The sequence below is a fragment of the Pseudorca crassidens genome, chromosome 6 (assembly GCF_039906515.1).
Source record: "Pseudorca crassidens isolate mPseCra1 chromosome 6, mPseCra1.hap1, whole genome shotgun sequence".
In the NCBI taxonomy this organism is placed as follows: domain Eukaryota; kingdom Metazoa; phylum Chordata; class Mammalia; order Artiodactyla; family Delphinidae; genus Pseudorca; species Pseudorca crassidens.
In genome coordinates, this window is record NC_090301.1 from 7,281,380 (window position 1) to 7,299,563 (window position 18,184).

Genomic DNA, 18,184 nt, shown 5'->3' on the forward strand with positions numbered 1-18,184 from the left:
TTAATTAGGAGAGATGGGAACTGAGCCTTCTAATTCTGCATGAATATAATACCAGGTGCCAGCTTTTACAGGTAAAATCAATTTTGCTTACTGAATGTACAAAAGAGAAAATAGAAAAACATGATATATCAACAGTATATCTCTACTACAAAAATTTAATCAGATTACATAGCTCCTCAGGTAAGGTTAATAAAAATAAACAGGTGGGCTTTCCTGGTGGCGCAGTGGTTGAGAGTCCGCCTGCCGATGCAGGGGACGCAGGTTCGTGCCCCGGTCCGGGAAGATCCCACATTCCGCAGAGCGGCTGGGCCTGTGAGCCATGGCCGCTGAGCCTGCATGCCCGGAGCCCGTGCTCTGCAATGGGAGAGGCCACAGCAGTGAGAGGCCCGCGTACCACCAAAAAAAAAATAAACAAATAAACAGGTCATGAAAATGGTTACACAGTGTGTCAGATAACTCTTTGTAATCATAGTAACTCCAGGAAAATGCGTGTTTAAATTCATATTCTGAAGACTTCAGAAAGAAGTATGAAGTTTTAAGAAAATGCTAAGATTACTTGTATTGGGAGTCTTTGGCTGAGTGTAATAGAATATCCAGCACCGCCCCCCCCAAAAAAATGACCTTAAAGAATGAAAGTATTCTATCTCAGTTGACTCCAGGAATGAGGTAGGAAATTCTGCATTTGGTTCATTAAGTCAAGCAATCACCTAGTTCCTTTCCCTCTACCATTCTCAGCATTTGGGCTTCATATCACAAGATGGCTGCCAGAGCTCCATGCATCACATCCTCAAGCAACCATGTATAAAAACCAAAAAAAAAAAAAAAAGAGCAGTTTGTCTTCAGGTGTCTCCTGGGGAGGGACATCTTTTTGAGAAGCCCTTCGTAAAGATGTAAGATGTCCCCTTAGTCTCCTTGGCCAGGTCATGTCACATGCTCGTGTCTAAACCCAGCAGTGGCAAGGGGAAGGGAACCATCATGGTAGGCTTTGATCAGTCAGCATTCATCCACTTCCCTGAGCACAGACTAGGTCAGCACCCAGACAAAAGCCCTCCCTGCCAGCTGGGAAGAAGGGCTGTGAGGGGATAGAGGAGAGGCAGCCACAGTGTCTGCCACAATGTGATTTCAGAAATATTACTTTCAACCCAACTACCCACAATGCTGATGTTTTTGTCTCATTTCAGCATATGTATCACATCATCATGTGAGATGTTGGAGATAGCATTTACCCATGATTTACCCATCATGCTGACCCATGGTACACACGATGTGCTGTGTAGCATGCATAAGCCATATTTTTGAACTTTCAAAAAGATGCCAAATTGGTTAGATATTTTTGAGAAGCTTGGAAACTGCATTTTTAAAGGTGTTCAACTCAACGAATATGTGAGTACCTACTCTGTGGGAGACACTGTGCTAAGCTTTGAAAAGTGAATCCAAGTCAACTCGTGGAATCCTGGTTTCTTTAAACCTCCGTGAAAACAGTATCGGAATCACAGGAGATTAATTGGTTCGATGTTGGCAATAGTAATCATATCTTATGCTCATGACTGAACCGGTTTGTGTAGTGACTTTAAACCTCTGTCTTTATAGATCTTCGATCTGGGTTGCATTTAGCATAGATTTAGATTTTCTTTTTCATTCCTTTGTCAGGTTAACTCAGTGTTGTCATCTGCTGGATTGTAACGTAAAATCACAGGATCTTTTTTTTTTTTGAAGTAAATATTATGCTTAGCATAAAGCCTTTATGATCTAGCGTTATGGAACAAAGGAAGCCAATTAATTTAATCCACAGGGTGATTTACTGAGTTCCTGTTATTTGTGAATATAATTTATCCAGCCATTTTTCAGAATTTTGAAGATCGTCTGCTTTTTTCCTTCCTTTTTTGTACTGTTTAGATATATTTAACAATTAAAGAAGGAATAATAGCTAATGTTTGTACTGCATTGCATGAGAAAGTGCTTTACAAGTGGTACACTTATCCCTGTTAGAACTTTCCCGGGAAAGTCATCTTTGTTTTATAGATAGATATATCAAGGGGCCCAACAGCTTTCCCAGGCTCCAGACCCGTCCAGCTGCCCACTGGTTCTCTCCACCTGCATTCCCTTCAGGTGCACCTGGATCTCACCACCACCCCATTCCCCAGTCGGAGCCTCCTCCCATATTCCTCATCTCCTTGAACAGGGCCACCGGACACCCCTGCCAACTGGTCACCCAGATATCGTTCATGACCCAGCACCAGCCAATCGCCAGGACCTGTCTTCTACCTTATAACTGTCCCTGAATCATGCACATGGCCCCATCCCTCCACCACCACTGCAGTTCAGGCCTCCATCATCACTCCCTTAGAGAACTGGCATGGCCTCTTTCTTCCCATCCGCGGGCCTCCTAAGATGAAGACCAGAGCTGTTTGCCTGAGGGGCTTCCCTTTTGCCCACAGGATAGACAGAACCCTTGGGGTGACCCTCCTCTCCTCCCAGCCTCATCGCCAGCAGGACCCCCCCTTCCTCTCCCCACCCAGCCCTGCTTCCCCTCTCCCTGGGCTGGGAGCCCCCTTGCCACTGAAGCTTTTCTGCTGCTCCTGTGTGGAGAGACCAACCCTCTGCCCTGCAGCCAGGACATCCAAAATGAATTTTTCCCTGTGGAGTTGCTACGTTTTTGCTGATTCCTCTGTACCCCCAAATCTCCTTGGAGACTTAGACTGCATTTATTTCAGGTCAGGGAAGTAAGTCTGAAAGTGTGAAAGCAAAAAAGGAATGCTTCCCTTTTGAATCATAAGGTTGATGAAATATTGGCTTTTTCCTTCAAAATGAGAATTTACAGCTATTCCCATTTCACCAATGAGTATACTTGAGTTTTAATATTGAAGCATTTAGGCTTTGAGAAGCATCCTGTTGGGATACTGAAACATAACTGGGACATTTCCACCGACTCTGCACACATTGGTTATTAACACGTCAAATTCGGGATTCTTGTTGTTTGCTAAGTATGTGTGTGAAAAGCATACATTTTTGTGACTGGATTTTGAATCTGTTCAGGGATTTCTTTATTCTTTGTTGAAAAAAAAAAAACAAACAAACTCATGCACGCTGATCCTTCCCAAGAAATGAAGACAGTGACAGTTTGTTCAGTGATAGAGCCTTTTCTGAGACCTGTGCGGTTCTGGCTTTCTTTGTATTTTCACAGGCAGAGCATCAGCCCTTGATAGGAGTCCAAAGCTTTGACTTAGTGATTCCAAAAGATCTTCCTCTGAAATCTTTTTCATGTCAATACAATTCCATTTGATTTCAGGGCTCCTGTATCAGGAATACCGAGATAAATCAACTCTCCAGGAAATTGAAACCAGGAGGCAACAGGACGCAGAAATCCAAGACAATGCTGATGGGTCCCCGGCCAGTGCGGAGACCCCGGAGGAGGATGAAGGGGAAGAGGAGGAGCCTGCAAGCCCACCGGAGAGGAAGGCTGTGCCCCAGATATGCCTGCTCAGTAACCCGCACTCGAGATTCAACCTCTGGCAGGATCTCCCGGAGATTCGGAGCAGTGGGGTGCTGGACATCCTCCAGCCGGAGGAGATCAGGCTGCAGGAGGTAATGGGCTGCCCTAGGGTGGGAGCGTCCGATCAGAACGTACAGGGGTTTTAACCAATGTGGGAGAGCCTTCTTCTGCGGGGTGAAACTCCCTGGCTGGTTCACCAGAGGAATTACTTGCAGGGTACATCCATCCAGAACATGCAGGAAAATTCACAGGCAACAAAAAGTACCCAGTTACCTTCTAGGATAGCTCAACGCCAGTACTTAGTGTTCTCCACATTGCTGTTGCGTCAGATAGTAAGATTGCGTCTCTAAACCTTTAGTCGTTATCGTGGGAGCATTGCCATGGTACGCGTGAACGCTGATGCAGTAGGTGATGCTGAACTCACTGTGACGGTGAACTAACTAGTCATCTGTGCTTTACTTTTCACGCACCGTCTTATCCCACATCTTCATTTTGTAGTCGCTTGAAGCTTGGCTGGGGCTCTGAAAGAAAGCCCTCGGCCCCCTCCTGAAACGGTGTGGGAATCTGGGACTTGTGTCTCTCCCACTTCATCCGATGGTCCAGGTAGACTTCCCGTCAGTTAGGCTGAGGCAAGATCACGGAGTCACCTAATAGTTTGTTGCTAGAGAGGAGAAATGAAACATGAATGGCAATAGAAATGAGTAGCTAAGAAGTCTAGCTAAGTGTTCATTTTAGTTGAACCAAGATTGTTTGGGTATAGAGGGGAAATCTGTGTACAGAGAGACAAGTTGGTCAATAGCAAGGGGAGAGACTGGGGGCGAGAAATGGCGACCCTGCAGGTGTGTGTCATCGTGAAAGTTAAAAGGTGGATGCAGAGGGAAAAAGTGAAGAGATGTTTTTTTTTTTAACTTGTTCAGTCCAATTCCATCCTCTCTATCCTCTCACGCTCCCTCTCGCCCTCAACCCCCACTCCCCTCCACTCACGTGTTCCTTCAAGCCATGCTTGAACTTGTTCCTATGCAGTCCTGACTCCAGATGTCCTGTCCTTCTTTAACTCTTGGTTCTCCTGCGCGAGATTCTATAGAAAGGCAAAACTGCAGATGGTGTGCACAGGTAATGACCAAGACTGAGACTAGTTCCCGACGAGGGTTATCTAACGCTGACTCGGTTGGTACGATACCTTTGCTCTTCTAGAAGGCTTGATAGCACTCGACTTTTGAAGGGCCACCGAGGTTCACTGTGTCCTGCCCCGCAGACTCAGGAGGGATGGGTTTAACCTCTGACATCACATGTGACTTGCAAGTGGTGATTTGTAAAGGATGCCACAGTTTTTTTATGAAACTTCTGGTATCAGTAGTGTCTAGTCATCCTGATGGGCCTTATCCCAGCTTCTCACAAAGATACTGGTGAGGGGAGGTAAAGAACCACGCACCCCACCAGAAGTGAAGATGCGTGGTCGGGGGGATCTCCAAGAGGCAGGTGGAACTGGACTGAGGAATGCCACTGAATGCAACCATGTGGAAGGTGCCGGAAGCCACAGAGAAATCCCCCCTCAGGTGGCTGTCCACCAGCCACTGACAGAGCCATCACCCCTAACTTTTTGCTTTTTTTTATCATCCCTAACTCTTTTTCCTTCCAGTTTTATTAAGATATAACTGACACACAGCACTGTATAAGTTTCAGGTGTACAGCGTAATGACTTGACTTCCATGCATCATGAAATGACCACAAGAAGTGTAGTGAACGTCCACCATCTTGTATAGACACAACATTAAAGAAATGGAGAATTTTTATTTCCTTATGATGAGAACTCAGGATTTACTCTCTTCCATATGTCACATACGTATACCAGCAATCTTAAATTATATTTATCGTGTTGTACATTACATCTTATAACTGGAAGTTTGTACCTTCTAACTGCCCTCATTTAATTCCCCCTCCCCCTTCCCCACCCCACTGCGCCCCACAGCCTGATCTCCTCTTCTGAGTTTGCTTTTCGTTTTTAAAGTATAATTGACCTACAGCACTATGTTAGTTCCTGTCATACAACGTAGTGATTTGGTATTTCTGTACATTTCAAAATGGTCACCTAAACGTTTTGATTAAGTCTAGTTGCAGTATGCCACCACACAAAGGTATTGCGTAGGTATTGACTGTACCCCCACACTGTGCATTTCATACCTGTGACTCAGTTATTTTGCAACTGGAAATTTCTGCCTCTTAAGACCCCTCACCTATTTCTTTCCTTCCCTCCCCTCCTCCCCTCTAGCAACCACCTATTTGTTTTCTGTATCTATTTCTGTTCTGTTTGTTCGTTTTGTTTTTTAGATTCCACATATAAGTGAATCTTTCATACCTGCAAATATAATATTTGTCTTTCTCTGACTTTTTTCACTTAGCATAATACCCTCTAGGTCCATCCATGTTGTCTCAAATGGCAAGATTTTATTCTTTTTTATGAATGAGTAATATTCCATAGTATATATATATATATATATACACCATATCTTCTTTATCCATTCATCTATTGATGGGCACGTAAGTTGTTTCCATATCTTGGCTATTGTAAATAATGCTGCAGTGAACATAGAGGTGCAAATATCTTTTTTTTTTTTTTTTTTTTTGTGGTACGCGGGCCTCTCACTGCTGTGGTCTTTCCCGTTGCGGAGCACAGGCTCCGGACGCGCAGGCTCAGCGGCCATGGCTCACGGGCCCAGCTGCTCCGTGGCATGTGGGATCTTCCCAGACCAGGGCACGAGCCCGTGTCCCCTGCATCGGCAGGCGGACTCTCAACCACTGCGCCACCAGGGAAGCCCGCAAATATCTTTTGACTTAGTGTTTTCATTCTCTTCAGATAAATACCCAGGAGTGGAATTTCTGGATCATATGATACTTCTATTATTAATTTTTGAGGAAGCTCTATACTGTTTTCCATATTGGCTGCACCAACTTACAATCCCACCAAGAGTGCATGAGGGTTCCCTTTTCTCCACGCCCTCACCAGCACTTATTATTTGTTGTCTTTTTGATAGTAACCATTCTGACAGGTGAGAGGTGATATCTCATTGTGGCTTTGGTTTGCATTTCCCTGATGATTAGTGATGTTGAGCATCTTTTCATGTGTTGTTGGTCAGCTGTATGTCTTCTTTGGACAAATGTCTATTCAGATCCTCTGCCCATTTTTTAATCGAGTTCGTTTTTTGATATTGACTTGTATGAGTTCTTTGTATATTTTAGATATTAACCCCTTACCAGATACATCATTTGCACATATCTTCTCCCTTTCGGTAGGTGGCCTTTTCATGTTGTTGATAGCTTCCTTCTTTGTGCAAAAGCTTTTTAGTTTGATATAGTCCCATTTGTTTACTTTTGCTTTTGTTTCCCTCGTACTATCCCTAACTTTGACTTTCATATAAAAGGGATTATACAATGCTATTTCGCACTTGGCTTTTTTCACGCAATATTTCCACCATGGGGCCTTTTTTTATAGTCCTCAAAATAAGGAGAAGTGTCTAGTTTCTGGAGGAATACTTGTTTATTTTTTTACCTTGATAATTAGAGAAATAAATAATTTGGAAAGCTTAGAGATAAACACCAGTAGAACTTAAAACATGGTGTAAACCTTCTCCAACAGCAAGCCAAAAGCAGAGAAAGCAGGGATCTTGTAATAAAAGAAAAGCAAACAGTAAAAAGCACAAAAAACAAATAGCATAAAATAAGGTGGCAGGGACTTCCGTGGTGGTCCAGTGGCTAAGACTCCAAGCTCTCAATGCCGGGGGCCCGGGTTTGATCCCTGGTCAGGGAACTAGATCCCAAATGCCACAACCAAGAGCCGGTGCAGCTAAATAAATAAATTAAATAAATAAATATTAAAAATAAAATAAGGTGGCAGAGTTCATAGCAAATGTATCTGTTAAAACCACAAATGTAAATTGCTTAAATCCTCCACTGAAAGGCAGAAATTATCCAACTGATTAGAAAACTAAACCCATGATATTATACAGATTACAATTCAGGGCAAGAAAAGTTACCAAAGGGAACAATGAGTCATTTTGTATTGTTAAGTTTATCACTTTATTTTTTAAAGTTTTAAAATTAAATAAGCTACTCATTAATACATTTTCATTATTTAAAAAAATGCAAACAGCGCACACGTTTGCAGGCCTTTTCTTGGCTCCTGGGTTCTCACTGGAGGACCAGCTGTGTTCACTTTCTCTCTCCTGGTGAATTACAGTCATAAGGCCCGGTGTGATTTTGGACTTTAGACGCTTGTGAAGACTCTTAAGTGCAAAATCCTTGTAGATCTTTATGATGTTTCCCCCCATATTTTACACTTGTTTATTCAAGAGCAGTTTGATTTTGCTTTTGGTTTTTAGCAACTTGCCTTTAACTGACCTCTTAGAGCTTTCAGCTTACTTTTCATAAAAACAACTCTCTTTGCACTGAAAGTTCTTTAGTTTTTATCAAGTATGGACGTAATTGCAGAGCAAGTACAACTGGCTCGCATAAGTTTAAGGACAAACATGGGGCTCACCGGTGGGGAGAGAAGGGTGCAGGTGGTAGGTGGCGGGCAGCCTGTGCCCGGCTCTCAGCAGGTCTTTGCAGGGCTTTGCGGGGAAGCAGTGCACGTGACCCCAGGCACATGGGTCATGTGGAGCTGGGTTAGGAGAGCTTCTGTGTGCCTGCATCTTCACGCCCGTGGGAGACCACAGCCGTAGGATAGATGCCCGGAAGTGGAATTGTCGGTGAAAAGTGAAGCGCGTTTTCAATGGTGGTGGATACCACCAGATCGCCATTCAAAAAGGCAGTTCAGGGCTTCCCTGGTGGCGCAGTGGTTGAGAGTCCGCCTGCCGATGCAGGGGACGCGGGTTCGTGCCCCGGTCCGGGAGGATCCCACATGCCGCGAAGCGGCTGGGCCTGTGAGCTATGGCCGCTGAGCCTGTGTGTCTGGAGCCTGTGCTCTGCAACGGGAGAGGCCCGCGTACCGCGGGAAAAAAAAAAAAAAAAAAAAAAGGCAGTTCAAATTTCACACTACGGCAGTGCCAGAGAGGCCATTTTCACACACCCTCCTAACCCCGTTGGCAAACTTCTTGATTTTTGCTCTAATCTGTTGGATGAAAAATCATATCTTGTTTTAACCTGCCTGTCCTTGATGACATAAATTGAGCATCTTTTCCTATGCTTATTGGCTGTTTCCATTTCTTTTTCTATGAATTGCCTGTTCTTATCCTTTGCCCATTTTTCTATGAGGTTATTTATGTTTGTCTTCTTGCTTGATAGCATCTTCTTACATATTACGGATATGATTTGTTTATATGTTTCAAATGTTTTCTCCCACAGTAAAAACATAGGGAGGTGATGTAGCACAGAATTTATGCACACAGGCACAGGAGCCCAACCCCCTGGGTTTGAATCCCAGTTCTGCTACTTCTTAGCTGAGTGACTTTGGGCAAGTCACTTGACTTCTCTGTGCCTCTGCTTCCTTATCTGTAAAATTGAGCTCATACACAGGGTTGTGAAGATCAAATGAGTTAGTACAGATAAAGAGCTGGCAACAGGCTGACAGTCTTCAACAGAAAGTTGTATCTTTTTCCACCTAAAAATCTTTTCTCATTTTTATAGAAAATCTGTCAGTCTCTTTTTACTTATTTAAACCTGATCTTCTGGATGTTGTGTTGTACGATTAGGAAGGCCGTTCCCAAGAGGTGCACTTTGCAATGAAAAGATAACTATGATGAAGTATCTTGATACGGAAGCCAAGCAGAACAGTCTGTCAGAGACGTGAGCAGAAGCTGTGGCACACGCTGTACTGTTTCTGTAGGATGGGACATAACAGGGATATAAGGAATCTGAAAACAATGATGCGGTTGACTTAAAATCTTTTCACTGATCTTTGTACTCTAAAGCTGCACTGCCCACTTTGGTAGCCCCCTGCCACACGTGGCTCTCGAGTGCTTGACACGTGGCTAGTCCTAATTGAGGTGCACTGTGTGTGTAAAATACACACCAAGTTTTGCAGATTTAGTACAAGGAAAAAGAAAGTAAACTATCTTATTAATAATTTTTATATTATACGTTGACATAATATTCTGGATATATTGGATTAAATAAGATATATTAAGATTTCCCCATTTCTTTTTACCTTTCTTTAATGTGGTTACTAGAAAATTTAAAACTGTATGTGAGGGCTTCCCTGGTGGCGCAGTGGTTGAGGGTCTGCCTGCCGATGCAGGGGACACGGGTTCGTGCCCCGGTCCGGGAAGATCCCACATGCCGCGGAGCAGCTGGGCCCGTGAGCCATGGCCGCTGAGCCTGCGCGTCCGGAGCCTGTGCCCCACAACAGGAGAGGCCACAGCAGTGAGAGGCCCGCATACCGCCAAAAAAAAAAAAAAAAAAAAAAAGATAACAGGAAAACCTCCAAGCACTTGGAAAACAAGCAGCACACTTCTGTGGAATCCCTGAGTCAAAGAGAAAGTCTCCAGGGAAGTTAGAAATAAACTGCCCCTCTTCATGGATGACTGTGCACATAGACAATCTCAAGGAATCTACAAAAATTCTTAGAACTACTACTAATAATGATAATACACACTGGCTAAAAATAACTTAAAACAATACCAAGTGCTGGTGTGGATGTGGAGTAACTGGAGCTCCCATGCGTTGCGGGTGGGATTACGAAACGGCACAGCTGCTCTGGAGAACTGCTGGCAGTTTCTCATAAAGTGAAACGTACACTTACCTGCAGCCCAGCAAGCCCAGTCCTGGGTACTTACCTAGAGCAGTGTCTCCACAGCACCACTGCTGACATTTGGGCTGGATCATCCTTTGTTGGGGGATGCTCTCCTGTGCATTATAGGTTTAGCAGCATCCTTGGCCTCTGCTACCAGATGCCTGTAGCACCCCTACTCCCAGTCGTGACAACCAAAAATGTCTCTAGACCTCGCTGAATATCACCCAGGTAGCAAAAATAGTTCGTGGTTGAGAACCACTGCCCCAAGGAAACAAAAACCTAGGTTCCCACAGAAGCCTGTACATGAATGTTTATAGTAGGTCTGTTCATAATTGCCCAAAACTGGTAACAACCCAAATGTCCTTTAACAGATAGATAGATAAACAAACTCTGGAACATTTGTACAATGGCGCACTACTCAGTAAGAAAAAGAAATGAACTATTGATGCACACAGCTCAGATGAATCTCAGAGGCATTTTGCTGAGTGAAAGAGGTCAGAAAGGTTACACAGTACGTGATTCCATTTATATGACATTCTGAACATGACAAAGCTATAGGGACAGAGAACAGATCAGTGGTTGCCAGGGGTGAGGGGTAGGGGTAGGCTGTGACGAGAGTGGGAAAGCACAAGGGGTGTTTTGGAGTGATGGAACTGTTGTGTGTCTTGGTTATAGCGCTGGTTGCAAGAATCTATACATGGGTCAAAATTCATAGAACTGTACAGCCCCCAAAAGTCAATTTTACTGTACATTCATTTAAAAACTAAAGCATTGTAAAAAGAGTTAGATGTCTTCATTTTGTTAAGTACTCTCCTGGCCTCTCCCCCAAAATAAAACATAGATCTGCCTCACTCTGAATTAAGGCAAAAATTTACACAAAACGTAAGTAAATCAAATCTGGAGATACACTAAAAGAATAACATTGAGCACAGAAATTACTGCAAAGATGGTATAATGTTTGAAACCAAAATTTATCATATTAATAGGCCAGAGGAGAAAAATACCCTGATCTTCAAAGAGGTTCAAAAGGGGAGTAGAACATCAATTTCTAAACAAAACTCAGAAGGATACTCTCTGAAATTTACAGAGAGTATCTCAGCTCTATAACCAGCATCCTACTTAATCAAGAATCTTTGGTGACAATAAAGGTGAGAGGATAGTGCTTGGTAACTCTGCGGTTGCTCTGGAAGCCATGGCCAGGGCAGAACAATGAGGAAAGGCACAAGAGACAAACCCATAAAGAAGGAAGATCAAAACCACCCTTACCTGCCAGTGACAGCTGCCTACTTAAAAATCCTGAGGGGAGTAAAAAATACTGGATCTCATAAGGCAGAGCAGGGAGGTGGTGGATTATAAAATAAACCTGCAAGAATTAGCTGTTTTTGTATACATCAGCAAAACCCAGGTTTCCATCCGTTAGAAAGCTCTATGGATAAGAAAAAGATAAGCACCCTAAAGAAAAATGGGCAAAACAATTCTCATAGAAAAAGTCGCTGGTGATTAAATGAAGAAAGGAAAGAAATCAAGCTCACTGGTAATGAAGGAGGTACAAATTAAAACAACATTGAGGCACCGGCATTTCAAAATGGCAGACTCTTAAATATAAATATATTTAAAACCTAGCGTTGGGGGGATTTTTAAATGACTTCTCTTGAACACAGCTGATGGAAAGAGCATAACAATGCTTGTATTAACCCCCTTACAAGAATATGTTTATTTACCGACTAGTGTTTCTGTTTCTAGAAATTTAGCTTGAAAAATAATCAGACGTGTACACGAATACTTAGTAGGCTGTCCATTCAAGCAAAAAGTAGGGGAAGAATGGAGGAAGAGCCCTAAATGCCCAATGATAGGGAATTATTTATTTAGTAAGACAGTGTACAACTATACAAAGACACAAACGTTAAAAAGCGTGTTTTCAAAGAATGAAATGAAATGTTTTTCATTTCAAAGAATGAAAGAATAACATATTGTTTTTAAAATGCAGGATAGAACATTACACGTATAGAAGAGTGGGCATAGAAACTAAAGATATTTAATAAATTATATTTTTGTCGTTTCCAGTGGATGAGATCAAGATATGTAAGTAAGTTAGGATGACCTAAGAATAACCGCGATCACAGGCAGTAGTGAACAGCACAGGGCACACGGGCTTCAATGCATCTCTCTCTGAGTCTTTATAGACTGACTTTTCACATTTATTTTAAAGAGCTTAATGTGAGTTTCTGTTTTCTATTTTGTTCATAACTGGCAATGAACACAACACTGAGAACTTCAGACTTTATGTTCCAAATCAGTGACTTCTGCATCAGGTCATCTTTTCATTTATCAGAGCAAGTCGGGCAGCTTGTACTGGCAGCTCAATCTGTTGTTGGAACACCTCTTTCTTTAGCCACAAAAGCAGCAGGTCCTAATGAACTACCTTTCACACAAGGAAAAGACCCCCAAATGATGGCCTTTTGGTGGGCCTGAGTCTTAATCAGTCACTGAAGAATCAGGATTTAAGAATAAAATTGTGGGGCTTCCCTGGTGGCGCAGTGGTTGAGAGTCCGCCTGCCAGTGCAGGGGACACGGGTTCGTGACCCGGTTCGGGAAGCTCCCACATGCCGTGGAGCAGCTGGGCCCGTGAACCATGGCCGCTGAGCCTGTGCTCCGCAACGGGAGAGGCCACAACAGAGAGGCTCGCGTACCGCAAAAAGAATAAAATTGTATGTTTTCCACCTCCTTTTTAAAGTAAAAATTAGACAGCTGAAATTGGAAAGCGTTGTCTTAGATGTTGTGTAGGATTTTCTTGGTTTACTTTTTGTTTTTTAACTTTTTCTGAAGCGCTTGGTTCCCTCCTATTTGGAATGGTTTCTCAATTACTGTTTCAGGACACAGTGGTTTGAGAAAATAAGTAGACAGATATTCAAATTACAAAGTTAGGAAGGGGGCAGCTGGGGAAGGGTCAGGCGTTCAAATGGGGGAGGTGGGGACAGTCACTGCGACAAACCGACAAACCATGAGGCAGCGCTTGACTCTCGCCACAGCTGACACCGTGAGAAACGAAGGGGAAGCTGGAGGTGCTGACCCAGCACCGTCCCTGGAGCAGTCGCTCCTGCCGCTGGCCTGGGTGGTGTCCCCAGATCAGATAAAGACGGACTCCACATGGTCCCCGATCTTGGGGGGCTGGCTGTGCACAGTTCGAAAAATGAGCCGGGAATGATATTTTGAGCATCTCCATGGAAACAGGGCTACATGTAACTCCTGAGGGGCGGTCCACCCAGGCTGGCACTTGAGGTGGCACCGCCCCTACGTGCCCGAACTAGACTTCCAGCCTCGTCCCCCTGGGAACGAGGAGGGAGTGACTTCCCAGGGAGCTAGCAAGTTTGGATATAACTCACAGTCTGAGTGTGCTCAGCCTCTGAAATCAGAGTTGTATTTTTGTTGTTTTTCAACTTGTTTTCACAACTTAGAACTGAAATATACTTATATTTTTTTTCCAAAAGAAAGCAGTCCATTTTGGAAGGAAATTACTTACGGTTTTTAACATGATATACTTCTATCAGAAAATTGAATCGTGATTATTTTATTTACCAACCTTCATTGAATCATATATTTCTCTCTGTAGGATAAACCCTAACAATTCAGCAAATTAATGCCAAATTCAGAGGGGGCAGGGATCTTTGCCCCATGCTTTAAGGTGGACAGGAACCGTCACCCAAAATATCAGATAGCCCCTCTTCTATTTGATTTAGAAAGCAAGCACCTATACCTACTTTAGCAAAGTGACAGTGTTACCATTTATCATTTTTAAAGTAAATCTTTTGGATAAATAATTTATGCACCTGATATAAACTTGAAACAGAGCAAACAGAATTACAGCGAAAATAGTTCCCCCCACCAACCCCTGGCCCTGAGGGCCAGTGTGTGTGTGCTTGTGCGTGCGTGTTTGTGTGTGTTACACAAGTGGTAAACTCTATGTACACTGCTGTGTGCCTTGCTTTTTTTTCTTTTACTTAGCAAAATGTTTTGACAGTATTTCCAGATCAGCCCAAACAGAGTTCCCCGTTCTTGTTTTTCTTTTCTTTTCCTACTTTTTTTTTTTCTAGCTTTATGGACCTCCATCGTTTATGATGTTCCATAATTTATTTAACCAGTCTCCTGTTGATGGACTGCAACTAGAAATGTTGTGTATCAAGGATGTTCATTGCAGCATTATTTATAGTAATAAAAGACAGATCTGTGCAGTGGAATACTATGGGAATTGCTAAGTGGAACTGTCGGGTTAAAGATTACATACTTTTTAAATTTTGAGAAGATATTGCCAAGTTGTCTTCACACTTCAGCCATATGAGAGGGTGCTGGTTCCCTGTCACCAATGTGGTACAGCATCCAGCGAGTTTATCTGGACCCGTGTGCAAGATCATAAATGATGCTGCGTTGTGGTTTTGCTCTGCATTTCTCCTGTTGTGAATGCGGCTGGGCATCTTTTCAAGCATGTGTCTTTTAAACTTTATGTCTACGTTAGTGCGTACTTCTTTGTAAGTTATCTCATTAACCAGGTCATCTTGAGAAAACGTAACAATTGGCTCGTGGTGTGTGTGAGCTTGGCCAAGGCTTGGGTTTGGGCAGCTGGTGGTGTGGAGGCACATTGGGCCCCCGGGGCCTGCATGCCAACTCGCATTTAATGTGTGACCCCTAGTGTCACAGCAGCCCCGGGACTAGTTGTCGTCACCCTGGGTGACGCTGAGGCCCCGTGGCCCCCGCGGAGGCCCCTGGTCTTGTCACTTCTTGCATTTCCCGCACTGACTAGAGGCCGCGCTGCAGCAGAGCCTGGGCTCTGGAATCTGACTCCATTGTAATTATTCGAGGACGAGAGAGAGGCTCTAGGGGCTGCTTCTTAACTAAAAGCCTTTTCAGAGTCACTTCTGTCCACTCTGATGCCTCTGGGGTATGAATCACGCTTCTAGCCGCAGAAGTGAGGAAAGCCTTGTTAATGGACAGTAGGATCACGTGGGAAGCAAGGTCTGGCAGAGCGAGGATGCAGGTCCACCCAGGGTGGCCGCTGCTGGCAGCCCAAGGGCTCAAGGCCCAAAGCAGAGAGCAGACGCAGCCTCTGCCGGAGGACACCGCTCCCCGGCTCCAGCTGACACCCCCAGAGGAGCGGGAGGCAGCTCGCCTCAGTGGCTGGGGCAGCCTCAGGCCCTCGGGGGCCGCGGGTTTGCCTTTGGGGTCTGTGGTCTACACAGGGGCTGAGCATCTCGAGCGCAGGGCTCAGCCTACAGCCAACCAAAGTGGTCCTAACTCCCACCAGCACAAGGGCACAGAGCCTGGACTGTGACGTCCCATGGCCTCTAAGGCAGCCTGAGCCCGAGGAGGGACCCCCCGCCAAACCCCTTGGCATTCTGACCCAGCTTTCTGTCCATCTCCTCCCACCCTCCAGGCACTAACAGCGAAGTCTGGCAGCAGGCAGGTGCCCTAACGCTTAGCACTCAAGGTGATAAGTGCAAAAGAAAGGTACCCGGGGAGGCTTTGGGGCTGGGGGCCCCCAGCCCTGGCACCAGGGGTCCTCAGACTCTGCCATGCCTCAGAACGACCTGGGGATCTTGTTAAAGGACGAGTTATGCTGGGCGCTGGGGAGGTTCCTGGGAATCTGCATTTTCGCAGACACCTGTGGTCGCAGGACCAGGCTGAGAAATACTGGGGGTTTTTATTTTTTTCCTTTTTGCCTGGCTAAGTCTTATTGGCTCTTTGACTCTGACAGCCCCTTCCAGAAGCCTTCTCTGGCTGCCTGCCTCCCCATCTCCCCCTGCCATGGCAAAGCCCCCTCCCACTCCACCGTGGGCATCACTGCAGAGCTGTCATTGGCTGTGCCCAAGCCGCCTCCTCCCTGGTGTGTCTGTGTCCGTCTGTGTCCCCAGCATCAAGCTGAGCCACTACCTGGAGGTGGCTCTGGGCACATGTCTGTGGAATGAGTGAGATGGGGAGGGCAGGACAGCATCGCGGACCCCAGCCCCCCAGCAGCTGCGGTCTCCTGAGCCGGCGACCTCCCAGGGGCAGGGAGCAGCTCTTGGTCATCTCGGGAATCCCCAGTGCCCGCAGCCCCCAGCCCCCAGCTCTTGGGAGGTGCTCAGTAAACATTTGGAGTTTCCTGGGTGCTGCACCCAGGCCAGGCCTTTCAGGAAGCCACCTGGTAAAGGAGATGGGGCATCGGACATTCAGGCCAGCAGGAGCCAGGAAAGGAGGACGAACGACGGGCACAGCCAACGGTGTCCTTGTAAAGAGACACAGACGGCCCCAAGGAGGACGGGTCTGGGAGCCGAGCCTTTGGGTGGAAGTTGTGAGTCGTGGGCACGACTCATCAACCCGACGCCAGGCCTGGTTCGCATTTGAGCACTGGGTTAGGTTTTCGCTTAACAAACTTATTATCAAGCACCATGTAAAGCTAAAAAGATGATCAAGAACCTGGAAAGAACCTAGGGTGGGAAGGAAGTGGCTTCTGCATAAATAACAGCAGACCGAGACCGACCTGCAAGGAGAGGGGCTGCCAGCCTGGCGCCACCGCAGGCCTGCAGGCTCACGGGAAAGCCTGGGCATTTCTGTGGAAGGGCGTCTCTAGCAGGGCGGTCAAGACACAGAGCCCTGAGGTCAAAAGGATGGGGTGCCACTCACTCGCTGTGTGGCCTCGGCACTCTCATCCGCACGGTGGGGACGGTTGGGGGACCTCCAGGATTGCAGCGAGGACGGAGGGAGGTGACGCGTTGGAAGTACTCAGCATCACACCAGGCACGGGTTAGGAGCTGGACAAATGGCAGCTGTCACTATTACTTGCCCGCTGGTGCCATTTATCTCCGATAAACCTGCGTAGACAAGAGAGAGAACAGGGACATTTACGGCCACTGTTTACCAATGAAGTGTCCCACCCATCAGTGTGTCTCAGACGGGAAGGTACTGACTAAGAGAGAAATGGAGCCAAGAGTTTCCTCGATTTGGAGAGAGAGTGGTGCCCAAGCTGGCAAAGGGGCATCGGGGAGTGCTCAGCAGATCTTGCAAAACAGCCTTTTTCTCCCCAGTGTGATTTTCTGGAAGCAGTACATGCTGTTTCACAGAATATTGATGAACAGTCATCATCCTGGTCCCCTCCCCAGTCACCTGGGAGCCAACTGCAGAGAACGTCTCCTTTCTCTGGACTCTGGTCCCAGGCCTCGTTTACAGCAGTTTGGAATAATGTCTAACGTTGCCTTGTTCCTTGAGGGATGTGTGTCCTGTGTCAGGAGGGGCCCCCCGCCCTCACCCTCCAGTCCCATGATCTGGGCTGCCATAACAGAATACCTCAGACTGGGTGGCTAACCCACAGACATTTATTCTCATAGTTCTGGGGGCTGGAAGTCCAAGATCAAGGTGCTGGCAGGGTTGGTTTCTGGTGGGGCCTCCCTCCTTGGTTTGCAGGTGGCCACCTTCTCACTGTGTCCTCACATGGTCTTTCCTCTGTATAGGTGCATCCCTTACACAGAGGTGTGAGGTGTCTGCCCCTCTTCCTGTAAGTTCACCAGTCATATTGGATTAGGGGCTCACCCTCACGAGCGCATTAACTGTAATTACCTCTTCAAAGGCCCCGTCTCCAAATGCAGTCACGTTGGGGGTTAGGACTTCAACATGTGAATTTGGGGGGCACAATTCAGTCCATAACAGGTGGGAAAACGCAGGCTGCCTGAGAAGATCCTTTCTGTACATCTGCTCAGACAAGAGCTTAGTCCCGGCCACTGCCGACAGTCTGTCCTGGAAGGAACCTGGGATGCAGGAAGAGGTGAAGGTGCCTCCTGGGACCCTTAGGGGTAAGGGGATGCTTTTGCTTCCCGGCTCTGCCAGTGACACACCAGACAACAACAGTAGTGAAGGGAGGTGGTGGGTAGCGTCTGTCCTCGGTCAGCCCGCTTTTGTCTCTGACCCCTGGTGACTCAGGCCACACCACAGCATCATAA

At 45.9% G+C, this 18,184-nt stretch overlaps 1 protein-coding gene across 1 annotated transcript in view; it reads left to right on the plus strand.

The window, feature by feature from the left end:
- The window catches only part of NGEF (neuronal guanine nucleotide exchange factor), a 40,339-nt gene that overhangs the window by 3,409 nt on the left and 18,746 nt on the right, over positions 1–18,184 (plus strand). Inside the window, exon 3 of the mRNA XM_067740199.1 lies at positions 3,290–3,585. Within this exon, the coding sequence (XP_067596300.1) occupies positions 3,290–3,585 (296 nt within the window). The remainder of the gene's footprint in view (positions 1–3,289; positions 3,586–18,184) is intronic.